The following is a 14,724-nucleotide window of genomic DNA, read 5'->3' as shown; positions in this document are numbered from 1 at the left end:
CAGGAGCTAATAGAAGAGAATGAACATACTTTCGTTGTGGGATTGTTACACACACACAAGTCGTAACAAAACAGGGAGGAAACACTTGTGGCAGTGACAGTCCTTGTTTCTGTCGCATCGTCGTAGCTGGCATTTATAGCTACCCTTCTTCCACTCCCTATTCTGTATTCTTTTTGCCTTCAGCAGGCAGCTCAGCTGGTCACGGTTCTTTTACCTGATGTGGTGACCATATCCCAAACTGTCATTCCTGAAGGGTCCAGGCCATTCTTAGTTCTGCTGGGGTTGGGTTGTTGCGGTTTTCCATTGGTGTTAATCCCAGGGCATGGTAACACTAAGCGATGCCCTAAGGAAGGGCTCTCCTGTATCCCAGATATACCCTTCCTTACCTGCATAGTGGATTCGTAATCCAGTGTCCACATGATTGTCAGGGTCAGTCACCCCGGCCAGCACAGAAACTCCCTTCTCTGCCTGTTGATTCAGAGGTGTGAGGAACCTAAAGTGGCCAAGGCAGCAGTCTTAGCTTCCAGCTCAGTGGAATCATTGTTGTATCTCCTGCTGGAAGCATGTCTTCCTTTGGATCTGAGACCTATAGGCCAGCAGAGCATAAGGTTGTGAGGACAGGAAGCAGGTTTTGCTGGTGGATCCTAGGGCAACCATGAGTTGTACCACTCCCGCTTCCACCTGGTGATTCCTGAACTCACACATCCAGCCTGTCAGAAAAAGAGCACTCCTGCTTCCAGGTGATTGTGTTATGATCCAGCTGCTGGATTTTCTTCTTGAGTGGTAAATCTTTTAAGTTTTGTGAGATTACACTTAGCAGCGGGCATGTTGTATTTGCTTAGTATTTGTTTGAGTAAGATCCAATGAATTGAAATAATAGAACTAGAAGAATCCTTAGAAAGTATCTAGACCAAATTGACTTTTCAGACAAAATGAAGACGCAGAATGCTAAAGCCCAAACTGAAATTCAGATTTTCTTTTGCCAGCCAAGAAGAATTTCCCGGTTCTAGCTTTGCTCTGCTCACGCATGGCTCAGAAGCAGGCTTTGATGTGGGTTGATAGTTGGGGGTGTCAGATGATGAGCTAAGATTTATCTTCAGTTGGTAGCCAAACAAACTTGGCTACCAGTCAAAGGTGGTGGTTGTACGTGCAGAGCAGTGCCATTTCCCGTCCAAATGCTAAACATGGTGGGCTAAGTGGTAGAGATTTTATAGAGCAGAATGTAGAGAATCCTGCTGTCTTAACTCCTCTGAAAAATGAGGAAAAACATCTTGGAAATTAATAGATTAAATGTAAATGACTAAAATACATAGCTGATAGGTAAGGCTTATATTAAAAACATAAAATTTCAATCAAAATAGACAACTACTTTAATAATTGAATTTTCCTTTAGCAAATTTGGTGAAGGATTAGCAGTAGGTAGATGCTTAAGATTAGTGCTTTTTTTTCCCCCTGAAGCCATCATACCATAATATCACTAAGGTCAAGAGCATATTTAATTTGTGCATGGTGTTGTGGCTTCAGACCTTGCATTGGGTGGTGATGTGCAGTCTTCCAGCTAATTTTAAAAATGTGAGCATTCTGCACAAATACAATTGTTTTCCTGGGATGAATAGGTGTTGCCAAACAACAGGACCATCAAATGATTCAGACCTACCTTATTTTTAAAAGAGGAAAACATGCTGGACTAGGAATGGATGCGCTGGCCCCTGGTCATTGCCCTGCCTTGTGCTGATTGGGTTCTTTGGGCCAATTAACCTCTGAACCCCAGTTGCCTTTTCTGTAAAATGGAGATGATGATGCCTGCTCCAGGTTCCAGGCCACAGGGTTGAGAATCAGGTCCTTTTGTAATCTGTCCATTTCCTTACATATACAGGAAGTTAACTCTCTTGTTTTAGAATGAAACATTTTGAATCATGTATGATAATTTAGCAGAGGCTTAAATAATAAGATGATAGATACATATGAGGCTTTTTGGTAGATATTGAGAGCCTATTAATATGGTAGGTTGACTGGTTAATGCTTTATGCTTTTCTGTAGATACTGGGAGAGATTTTAAGAAATTCAATAATTTTTTTTAAATGTCTGAATGATGTTATATAGCTCAGAGATTTGTTTGCTTAGATCAAGGCTGTATCCATATCTATAATGGCAAAAACCTCAATTACTTTTGCACCAACCCAGTAGTCTACATTAGTGGGTGATCAGTGTGAAGCTTGTAATTTGAGTTAGGATCTCTGTTGCAAATTTGAATCACATCTGAATGCAAAGGAAAGATGTATCATTTGCTAATAGACAATAATGACCTCACTGATTATTTTTAAGGGCTAGTGCTTTTTATTCAGAATATCTTATTTTCTAATTTAAGATTCCCTAATACTACTCTTTTGATACTTAAAGTAATTTTTATTTGCAGCTTTATTGGCACCTGGGTTCTCTGGTTTGCTTTGTTTTCAGATAATCCCTTTCCAAACTCAAAACCCCCATCCTGCTCCAGAAATGCTTAAACAGGTGGGCCTCCAGTGTGCCTTAGAGGGACATTCTCACCCCAGAGCAGCGCTCAGGGAAGACAGAGTTGAGAGAGAGGTTCGCCAGAGAGAGGCACACGTCCCGGCTGGGCGGGTCCAACTGGACAGCTGGACTAGATGAAGAAACCGAAAAGCAGGAAAAGAAAATTGCCCTTAATCCTATAAAAATAACAAACATGATGCCCTTTTTTTAAAAAAAAAAAAAATTATTATTATTTATCCGGAGTTTCGCTCTTGTTGCCTAGGCTGGAGTGCAATGGCGCGATCTTGGCTCGCCACAACGTCTATCTCCAGGCTTCAAGCGATTCTCCTGCTTCAGCCTCCCGAGTAGCTGGGATTACAGGCATGCACCACCATGCCTGGCTAATTTCGTGTTTTTAGTAGAGACGGGGTTTCTCCACGTTGGTCAGGCTGGGCTCTACTCCCGACCTCAGGTGATCTGCCCATCTTGGCCTCCAAAAGTGCTGGGATTATAGGCGTGAGCCTCCACACCCGGCCCAAATTCACTTTTAAGCCATAGCAAGTCGGCAAAAAAGAATAAAGAGGAAGGTCATTAAGGATTAAGAGATTTACCCTCAGTTGGTCATAATCAATGATCATCAGAGAAATCCAAATCAAAATTGTATCATCTCACCCCAGTTAAAATGGTTTTTATTCCAAATATCCGGCAATAACAAATGCTGGTGAGGATGTGGAGAAAAGGAAACCCTTGTACACCCTTGGTGGGAATGTAAATTAGTACAATGACTATGGAGAACAGTTTGGAGGTTCCTGAAAACCTCCAAATTGTTAGAGCTACCTTATGATCCGGCAGTCTTACTGCTGCATATATACCCAAAATAAAGGAAATCAGTGTATCGAAGAGATATCTGCACTCCAGTTGCAGCACTGTTTACAGTAGCTAAGGTTTGGAAGCAATCCAAGTGTCCATCAACAGCTGAATTGATTAGGAAAATGTGATACATACACAATTGAGTACTACTCAGCCATAAAAAATGATGAGGTTTAGTCATTTGCTACAACATGTATGGAACTGGAGATCGTTATGTTAAGTGAAATAAGCCAGGCACAGAAAGACAAACATTGCATGTTCTCACTTATTTGTGGAATCTAAAAATCAGAACAATTGACCTCATGGACATAGAGAGAAGAAGGATCGTTACCAGAGGCTGGGAAGGGTAGTGGGAGGTTGGGGTGGGGGGAGGTAGGGATGGTTAATGGGTACAAAAAAAAGAATAACACTTAGTATTTGATAGTACAGCAGGGTGACTATAGTTAATAATAATTGTACATTTTAAAAGTACTTTAAGAGTAATTGGATTTTTGGTAACACAAAGGATAAATGCCTAAGGGGGTAGATACCCCTTTCTCTAAGATGTGCTTATTTCACATTGCATGCCTGCATCAACACATCTCATGTACTCCATAAGTAAAAACTATATATAGTTTTTTAAAGGTTACAGCATGCAAACATGTGGATTATTTTAAAGCTGGATGATGGGTACATGGAAGGTTATTAAACCCAGTTGCTCTTCTTTGGTGTATGTTACATTTTTTCTGTAATATATAAAATAAAAACCTATAAGAATAATGTATTGAGGATCTGTACATGTATGATTAAGGTATAAAAATGCCTGTGAATTAAAAACATGAAATGTCCATAAGGTCATTTTTTTCCTCAGATGAGAAAAGACTGAGGCCTGAGGAATACACAGGACTCTGGATAGTACTGGTGATATTTTAAGCTGAATGAGAACACTTCATAGTAAATTTTTCTTTAAACTTTTATATATGTCATAAATACTGCCTACGATTTTTAAGTTAAGTCTATGGAGAGATTTTAACCTTTCAGCTTCACTTATCTGAAGCAAGGTAATAGTAATGGCAATACTTCCTTCTAAGATATTTGTGGAGATAAAATAAGCTATGTAAAATAATGTATGTAAAAATGACTTAAACTTATTGTTGCTAAAATACATTGTTTAAATTCACTAACAAGATAGTTTTTTCAGACATGCGATGGAAGTAAAATATGTTCATTGTGGGAAAATCAGAAAAGAAGGAAAAGTTTAAATAAAAATCATTTATAACACACTTGTTGGGGTGATCAGACCCAACACCAGGTCGTGGGGGTGACGAAGTCCAGCAGAGTCAAAGGAATGAGAAAAGACAGTTTGAGAGAGAAAGTGGGTCCAGGGGGCCATCGCTAGTGTATGGAGGCTGCGAAGGCCCTGAACCTTGGAAGCCCAGACTATTTATTGGTGATCAAACAAAGAAACGGGTGTTGAGAATGTGGGGGTCGAAAGGGTGCCGTTACATTAAGCACATGATTTACAGCTGTGATGGTTTAGCATCTGCTCTGCTACTTGAGATAATGGAGAGCAGGTTCTTTTAATTCAAGATACGATCGATCCTGGGAGAGCGAGGAGCCAGTGAGTCTAGACACATTCCAGAGCCATGAGCCCTGGATTCTATCCAAGCCACGAGGGGTTTTATGCCCTGGGCTTAGATTGTGGTGCGTCAGGGTAGCCTTCCACCCTTTAGCGCAGAGCTTGGCGCTCCAAAGGCCACAGGGAGTTTTAGACCCTGGACCCCGGACATGTTCCAAGACTCTTTTACATTATGTCAGACATGCAAGCCCTGCCTCAGCTTCTCCCAACACTCAGCTTTTCTCCCATCACACACCATCACTAATGTCTTAGTTTATTTCTTTTTAGTGTGATTTTATTTTCTTCCCTCAGAACCAGAACTAATTGATACAGTTGTTTTCTAGGATATTTTTGCATTGCCAAAGTATGACAGCAAGAACACATGCTTAAAAAGCAAAGAATGAAGTGGCTCCTCTGAGTGTTCCACCAGGTGCTCCTTGAGGGCAGGCGTCTCTCCCCTCTGTGTGTCCTCCCTGAATGCACCTGTTTGGTGCCTCCTGAATACTCATTGGCTGAGTGATTGACGGCCACAGGTGCCAGCTTGGTTGACAGGTACTCTGAACAAGAGAGAAGACAGAGCCTCTGGGACCCTGACCTAACCTTGAACTTGCTTTGTGACCTTAGGAAAGTTTGTTCACCTCATTAGCCTACCTTTCCTCATCTACAAGCCAGAGCTCTAAACATCAATGTTTAGATGTCTGTTTTAGCTCTAAATTAACTACTAATACTAATAACTACTAGATACACCAAGGGTATTTAGTTGAGAGTGAGTGAAAAGTGGTGATAAGGAAAAATGTGAATTTCACAAGTTTTCAAAGTGATTTGCAACCTCAATGAATAGTGCTTGTGATTGAACATAGTTTCCAGTAGAATTTTTATTCAGGAGTTAGCAGCTATGATGAGTGGAAAAGAATAGAAGTTAGAGTCATAGGGGGTACTATTCCACAGGATTTTGAGGCAGGTGAATGCCTGAATATGGTCAAAAGATGAAAATATTAACTGTTAGGTTTCCGCCAGACAGTAATTATAATGTAGCTCTTCAGCATTGTTTTATCTTGCTTTAATGGAAGAATATTGCTGCCACTTAATAGATGAGAAGGGTGGAATGGTCGTTTTGCATTCATATCAGATTTGGTGTGGAGTTCTCTTTTTCCTAATTCAGGCCTGGCTAATAGTATAAACTCTATCCAATAAGAAGATATATTATTTTCTGACAACAAAGTTTGGAAAATACAGGAAAGAATGTGTAACTGTGTTTCCTGGGACGTGTCCTAAAGAAGCTGGGACTAGAAGGTCATCCCCCAGCACATGCAGGTTCAGAACTAGTTTGAGGCACCGTGGTCCCCGGATTCCAGGGCTCTGACCACAGATCTGTGTTTTCTGAATTCCTTTATTATCTCTAGGCCATTTCATTCACAGATTCTTATCAACCAACTGAGATTAATTGAATTGTGTTTGAATGAGAACTGGATTTGTGAACATTTAAATGAGATAAAATAAATTTGTCTATCTGGAAATAAAACCTAAAGTTTTCTTCAAATGTAGTTAGCGTTTCAGAGGGCTTAAGAGAAACTCCTACAACTCAGTAATAGAAAAGACTACCCAACTAAAAATAGGCAAATGATCTGAATAGACATTTCTCAAAAAATACACAAGCAAGCACATGAGAAGATGCTCAACATCATTAGCCATCAGGGAAATGCACATTAAACTGCTGCACACTCACCATGGTGGCTATCATTTTTTAGAAGACAGGCAATAGCAAGTATTAGAGAGAGTTTGGAGAAACTGGAAACCTCATCCATTGCTAGTGGGGTTGTAAATTGATGCATCACTTTGGAAACCAGTCCTGTAGTTCCTCAAAAAGCTGAACATAGAATTATCATTTGACCCAGCAACTCCACTCCTAGGTATAGACCCAAGAAAAATGAAACATGTTTATACTAGAAAATTTGCACACAAAAGTTCATAGCAGTATTCATAATAGCTAAAAGTTGATGAACAGCCCAGATGTTCATCAGCTGATGAACAGATCAACAAAATGTGGTCTCTCAATACAATGGAATGTTACTGGGCTATATTTTAAAGGTAAACACTGATATATGCTACAACATGGATAAACCCTGAAAACATGCTAAGAGAAGGAAGCCAGTCACAAAAGACCATGTATCGTATGATTCCTTTTATATGGAATGTCCAGAGTAGGCAAATCTGTAACACCAGAGAATTGGTTGCTTAGGGCTGGAGTGAAATATTGTGTGGTTGGTTGGTGGTAACTGAAAAGTACAGGGCTTTGGGGGTTGACATAGATGTTCTAAACCATATTTGAAAGGTTGGACAACTCTGTGAATATACTAATAACCATTGCATTGTACATTGACAATGGGTGAATTACATATGTGAATTTTGTCTCAGTAATCTGTTATCCACCCCCTTCTCATCTGAATCAGTTTTAACATCTTACTCTTGAGAGGGAGAGAGGGAACAGATATGGTTAATCATCTTTCAAGAATAGTTTAATAGAACAAAAGTTACAAAGTTCTCAGTCTGGTGTGGAATATTTGCGTGAGGGAGCGCAGTGTACCGCATGCGCCGGGACTGTGCAAAAGGTGCTGCACGCAGAGCAAGTGGGATTGCTTGGAACTTCAGGGAAGGCTTTACTCACCAGGCGGCAAAGGGCAGAAAGGTGTTCCTGGCCAAGGGTGGCATGAAGCATGTGGTGATGTTGCTTTTTAAGTTACAGAGTTGGGTAGGGAGTGCAAGTGGTGGCAGACGGGTCTGGAAAGGGAGATTACCTTTCAAAACGTTTATCTTTCATTAAAGAGGAAACTATATATGTAAATACTGTGCTGAACCAGTCTTTATCTTCTGGAGTTTTGAGTTTGTGAATTAATAACACAGAGCTCTCATTTGCTGAATGTTTGCAGTGTGCCTGGCCCCAGTCTGAGGTCCTTTCTTATGATACTCCTCACAACTCAGTGAGGGGTATGCTACTATGGCGTGTGTCAAGCGGACGAGGAAAAGGGCAGCAAGAGGGTCCTGGTGGCCACAGCTGTGCAGCTGGTGGGTGAGTGAGGAGGCCCAGAGTCAGAGTCAGGCAGCCAGACTCCGGAGCCCGCCTTCCTGAACCCTGACCTCTCAGTGACATCTCTGGGGGCAGCAGTCTGCGGAACCATTGTTCTAGTTGAATTTCTTCCAGCCTCTTTTTCAGGGTGCTCTTGGTTCGTTAAAATGACCAAATGTGTCTACAATTAACTTGGCAATCACTTTGTTTTTCTTGCACAACTGTAGTTGTTGCTGGTTCACTTAATAAATTGCAGAAGAACAGAGTGGTGATAATCACAGGGATTTCTTACTTGAGCTGTGTGTATTTAGTGTTCATTCAGATTACATTTGCTTTAGGTTGAGAGAAATCCTTCTAAACAGTGATGACACTGGTTGTTCCCTGAGATGACTTCTTGTGTAAATCTGTCTGTCAACACCATTTGGAAGGCTTCTGACTCAGAAGATGAACATCCTTGGGATGGGCAAAGTGATGCTTGTTTTGCTTTCCCTAAAAGTAGTTCTAGGTGTAAGAAGTGATGTGACTGACTTAGGGTCTTAGATTATGGCCCAAATACAGACTTTTAGCAGTTCTGCCCTTTGTTTTTTGTGGAGATTTCCCTACCTTTAATAGCTTTACTGACAACAGTAACACTCTAAAATGAGAGAACATGTCTTATATTAGAGAGGGTAATAGGTTGGTATTTTTTGAACTATCAAAGGCCTAGGTCAAAACTAACCTTTTCCTCTGACTTTTTAGTCAAAGAACATACCCTTTAGCTAATACCCCAAGACAGAAGTTCTTTGGTGCTGAGAGTCAACGACAGTCACATTTTCCTTGAGAAGGGAAGGAAAGCTCTATCTCTGGATAGCTGGGCAGATCCATAGCCCCATAGCACAAAATTCGGGCAACTGAGAACCCAGCTGGCCCCCAGTTGGCAATTCCTCAACATTCTGGTATGTCCTAACATTGCCAAATAGGCTGGAAGGATTTAGAGAACAGGAAGTAAGCTACTGGGAGATAAGGCTGCAGCTGTAAATTGTAGACAGGGGAGGAAATGGGAATAACAGCATTAGCAGTTTGGCTTTATTTTTAAACCAAAAATCACTGGAAAGATTTCTGTCTCTAAGGGTGTTACTCACCTATTCGTTTATACTGTTGGAACTCTTAGCAAAGTGTGTAAATGGGACCACGTTTCCATGTACTGCTGCATCTCAACTGATGAAGAATTTCTGAAAGATGAAATTGAGTCTGTGAACATTTCGTTTATCCAACAATGGCAACTGTGTTGTCATAAAGACCAAAAAATCTTTAATTTCACATTAGAAATCATTTGAAAATATTTTTTGCCTCCACTCTTTTGTGTTTGTGTCATGCTATGACCGTTCAAGCTTTTTCATGAAGAGGTTTGTTTTTTGATGGATGTTAAAGGTAAAAAGGTAGATAATGTGTCTAGCCCCTCTCCTCTGGAGTATGACATCTTGTCATCAAGTATTATTTTACAGAGAGGATCATAGTGGATGAGTATTCATTGGTATTACATTTAAATAAGGTAATAATTTAAAAACTGATCAGTCATGAATATTGTGTTTTTAATTTGTCATGTTCCATTCCACAGTGGCCATTCTGAAGTACATGAATGACTATGGGTTTAAATAACTAATGTGTTAGGGACCAAATTGTAGCCACATGCACATTTGTGGATTCTAGTGCTTGGGTCAAATCATTGGCAGATCTGAAAGAAGTTTGTGAAGATGGCTTTTATTTACCATTTGGAAATCCTAAATTTTATGACATGTTCAGTGTCATTTAAGGACTTTTGTTGATGTTGGTCTAACTTAAAAAAATCAGTAATTCTAATACAGGATTTTTTAAACTAAGCTAAAAAAAAATGAATCTGGGTTTGTTGCCCTGCTGCCCACGTGAGTTGAGCCCCCTCCTGTGTCTGTGTACAGAGGACTATATTAATGTCTGTTTAGGAAACAACTCCAGGGACACAAGATGTCCTAATCGCTGTCCTTAGCCCTAACAGTGTCTGGTTTATCATAGGCAGGCAGGCAGTGTATGCTGTTGTTCAAATGCCTTTGGGAATTGAAAGTAAACTACTTGAGGGAGCCGCGGTGGCTGCGGCCGGTTGTCCTGGCGCACAAGGAGGCGAGGCTGTGCGGTCGAGGCCACCTGGGCAAAATTGGAGAAAAAAAAAAAGGAAAGTAGACTACTTGAAATCATTTTCAATACCTTCTATATAGTTCAAAGATATAAGTTAACAAGGATTACAACCTCTAATAATATATTGTTGTTTGCACAATATATTCAACATTACTATATGTCAGTATTCAAAGGTGAACATGCTGTCCTTTTCCTCAAGCAGCACAGACCTGTGGTGGGGGGTGGTGTTCACAAGCTGATAGTTATGTAAGCACTGCATCCGCAGAGCTATGACTAGAGCAAGGAAGAGGGTCTCAACAGAGAGGATACAGCTAGATGGGGCCACCTGGGAGTTCTTCGTGTCCACATCCATGCAAGGTGAGCCGTCAACTGGATTCAGTTTTCCTGGTTATCACCAGGTCTGAAAAGATCTCAGCCTCACAGCTGCCTCTGATTTTTGCAGTTTTAAAAAAGAGCTATGATATTCTTCACACTTTAAATAGAATAATTTCCTCTCGAAAAAATTGATTTTATTATACATTTTACAACAAGTGCAGGTAACACCAAGTGTGGCCAACCAAGGCTGCTCAAGGCAGACTAAATCAGGTGGTTCTTGGGGGTTCCTCCTAGCCCTCTGGTGCCCTAGACACAAGTTTAAAGACCTAAAATCAGGTATGTCCATGGCATTGCTTTGAGAAGTCCCAGGGTTTATGCGTTAGTCTGAAAGCAGAAATTGTACTCTGGACAGAGGGTGTGAGGAGGGGCCTGGGCACTGTGGAAGTCTTTAACCATCAGTCCTTTTTGTTTTCAGATATAAATTAGAATTTGGAAACCATTAACACCAATGCCACATGTTCACAACTATTATGATTAGCTATTAGGCACAAAATGCTGGGAGTAGACAAAGGTTCAAATCTTTTTTTATTCATAGCAGGAGTACTCTTGCTGGTTAATAATAGCTCTCATTTTATTGATGTATGTCAGTATCTAGCTGCGTGTCTGGAGGTTCTGACTTCCCAGCTGGAACTTACCTGAGAACAGCAGGTGTGTTTCATAGCTACCAACTCAGTATTAGTCACACAGCATGAACGTAAAAAATGTGTGCTGAATGTCTCAGAATTAATTCGTGATCACCAGGATGGGCCAGTCAGGAACAGCCTCAGGGAACATTCTCTAGGGTGAGCCCTGCTGTGTTGCTTTTGTGGCTCATGGTGTCCGGGAACCATTCCGTAACCCTCAGTCCCTTGCTACTTTTACTGGGCTCTGTGAGGCCACCCTCAGACTCCTCCGGCACTCATCTATTCTCAAAAGCCACCTAGCAGAGCTGCTACCTTTTTAGATAAGTGATCAGAATTTTTCAAATTATAAAACAAAGTTCTTAGAAATTTTGAAACTTATAATTTCTTCCTATTTCCTCTGGTGATAAATCCTAAACAACTTAGATTTTTCAACTATGTATTTTTTTTCCCAAATTAACCACATTCAAATGCTAAACTATTTAGAAATAAGGTAGACCAAAAAAGACACTGAAAATTTTGCTTCAGGAGGAAAATGAACCTAAATAGTACTCACCCTTTCCTCTTTCCATACTAAATAAATAATACCCTGATTCAAATCCATAGTAAATGTTGTTAAAATAGTTTCCCTACAGCACAGGACCAGCAGGTGAAGGATCATCTGTGAGAGGCAGGTGCTGGGTGCGGACGGGCCCCAGGTCCCCTCTTTGTTTTTGTAGTAGTGGGCATGTTCGCGCTGCCTCTCATTGTTAGGAAGCTGTGTCAGTGGGGCTGATTCCCTGTGGACTCTCGTGTGAACTCTGGCTGTTCCCTCCGCTGATCCCCGCATTCGCCCCCAGTCTTCTCCCTTTACTGACTGCATTCTAATTAGTTTTTCAAGTTTGATCACATCACAGAAATAATCCTGGCCCACAGATTCATTTCCTGTGGTAAATGTCTTCTTGGTGGTTTTCTAGGTTGTGCTGGTGAGGTGGAATGAGCCCTACCAGAAACTGGCCACGTGTGATGCGGATGGAGGCATATTCGTGTGGATTCAGTACGAGGGCAGGTGGTCTGTGGAGCTGGTCAACGACCGTGGGGCGCAGGTGAGTGGCAGGCGCAGCTCTGCCAGTGAAAGGCTGCGGGGTAGAGAATGCCCAGACAGGCATTCCAGAGCAAGCGCGTTAGCACCACACAGCAGCCCGTGCTCCAGAGCTGGGGGAAGAGAAATCAATCAAATTAGAATCCTGTGGCCAGGCGCAGTGGCTCACGCCGTGATCCGAGCACTTTGGGAGGCCGAGGCGGGTGGATCACGAGGTCAGGAGATCGAGATCGTCCTGGCGAACACAGTGAAACCCCATCTCTACTAAAAATATAAAAAATTAGCCGGGCGTGGTGGCGGGCGCCTGTAGTCCCAGTTATTCAGGAGGCTGAGCTTGCAGTGAGCTGTGTGCGCCACTGCACTCTAGCCTGGGTGACAGCGTGAGACTCCGTCTCAAAAAAAAAAAAAAAAAATCCTGCTTTTCATTTCTTTTGCATGTGTCACTGATAAAAAGAGAGTGCAGGATCATGCCTCGTTTTCAGCCGTGCTGCTGTTGTGAGAACTCTCCAACTTTTAAGCTTTAATTAGATCTGTGAAATCATTTTTTACCCTTCAGTGTTACAATTCTGTGTTAAATTTGGGGCCTCTGGCATATCACTGTTTTGCCCCCTTTGAAAGGTATCTTCCCTGTGTTGTCATTTCATCAGTCTCATGGAGAGCTTCACGTGACTTCTCACAACCTGCTCAACAAGGGAAGGGGGCTACAATCTCTTCCGCAGGTTTCAATCAGCACAGCCAGCTGTTGTCATCTTCCAGCTCTTCCTTTCTGATAAAATTTGCCTCTGCTCTCAGGAAACAGTTGTACCCAGGACACCTGCTGAGCTGCGCTGTTTCTAGTTCTCCCATAGATTGTTCTGGTTTATGGGACAGCTTCATGGTGCACTTTTTGTATGGGTTTAAGGATACAAGTTTGAGCAGGCAGCTCCCATCCTGGGGATTGTACAAAACTGTGACTTAAGAACCTGAGTCCTCAGGGGGTGTCAATTAATAATTAATGAGAGGTTTCTTGGACTATTTTAACTCTCAAAATGATTTCCCTGTGGCTGCCTTTCTATACACTTCTAAGGTACTTGGATTCTCATCCTTCCCTCTCCCACCTGTTGCTTAAATAAGCTGTGAGCTTCCCAAGCTGCAGATCGATCAAGTGACATAAAATTACAATGAATGAAGATCGTATTGTCGGCGGCTCACGAAAGACCCTGTGTGAAAGCAGCATTCTTTTTTTCTGAGTTGATTTGGTAGAGTCAATGTAATAATATTGACTGACTGATAAGGCCTTACCAGTTTCCTTCAGGCCTCCTTACAGTGAGAAAAGGAAGAGGCAGAGCGTCCTCTGTGACCATTAACTGGCCTTCTTGAAGGAGAGTCACAGATGTGGACATCTTCATGTGGGTGGACATGTGATCAAGAGCACGAGCTCCGGAATCAGACAATGTCAGCCATGAATCTCACCCCATGACTTGTGTGGGAGATACTTCCCTGTGTCTCAGTTTTCTTATTTGTAATGTAGGGGCTATAATGTGCCTGCCTCAGGATCACGGAGGATTACATAAGACTGTGTATGAAAAGTGCCTATGGCACTGCCTGCATCTTATCACAGTACCACCTTATCTAGCACAGAACTGCCCTGCCCTGAAGCAGTAGCCATAGGTCATCACCAAAATGAGTTTCAGGCCTTGAGGTAGCAGCTTTTCATGGTTTTCTGTGAAATGGACACCTCTCCGAGTTGGCCTGTAAAGGTTCTGAAATGCTGTCATTCTTCCATTAACCAAAGCATGGGATTCTTTTCCCTAGAAAGGCCCAGTGATAAGGTGAGACATATCCTCAAATTTAGGGTGACCAGAGGACTTGAAATCACTGCTCAGAGGAAGAAATGGAAGGGGATCAAGGATAAACGCCAAATGAGGGAGAAGGATAAACGCCAGATGAGTGCTTGGCTTTTTTATGCGTTATATCTTTCAGTCTCCAGGAACCCTGTTCTGAAAATATTGTTATTCTCAGTTAATAGAAGAGAAGAATCCAGGTCAGGAGTTCAGTAACTTGTCCAAGGAAGTTCATGGGTGGTAAGCCAGAATTCAAACCCTAGTTTGTTTGAGTCTGTAATTCCTCACCACATTATCATGCTCCCAAACAAGAAAGGATTTTCTCTTTTGTCGGAAATGCGTGTATTCGTAGTGTAGTTACATGCTGCATAATGACGTTTCAATTAACGCAGACTGCATATACAATGGTGATCTCATAAGGTTATAATGGAGCTGAAAAATTTCTCTCATCTAGTGACATTACAGCACGACACATTCCTCATGTGTTTGTGGTGTTACTGGTGTGAACAAACCTACTGTGATGCCAGTTGTATAAAAGTGTAGCACATTTTTATACAAGCATATGGAGTCCAAAAGTCCGTAATGCTTGATAATAACAAATGACTATGTTACTGGTATTTACTGTACTTTTTATTATTTTAGAGTGTGCTTCTACT

The 14,724-nt window shown here is 41.6% G+C and overlaps 1 protein-coding gene across 6 annotated transcripts in view; it reads left to right on the top strand.

The window, feature by feature from the left end:
* TULP4 (TUB like protein 4) overlaps positions 1-14,724 on the top strand; it is a 280,793-nt gene that overhangs the window by 167,540 nt on the left and 98,529 nt on the right. For all 6 annotated transcript variants that reach the window (XM_017958185.3, XM_031667335.1, XM_017958184.3 and 3 more), the window contains exon 3: positions 12,121-12,249. In XM_017958185.3, the coding sequence (XP_017813674.1) occupies positions 12,121-12,249 (129 nt within the window). The remainder of the gene's footprint in view (positions 1-12,120; positions 12,250-14,724) is intronic.

This window comes from Papio anubis, chromosome 6 (assembly GCF_008728515.1).
Source record: "Papio anubis isolate 15944 chromosome 6, Panubis1.0, whole genome shotgun sequence".
Taxonomy (NCBI): domain Eukaryota; kingdom Metazoa; phylum Chordata; class Mammalia; order Primates; family Cercopithecidae; genus Papio; species Papio anubis.
The sequence above is the reverse complement of the archived record's forward strand: the minus strand, read 5'-3'. Positions and strand labels throughout refer to the sequence as shown.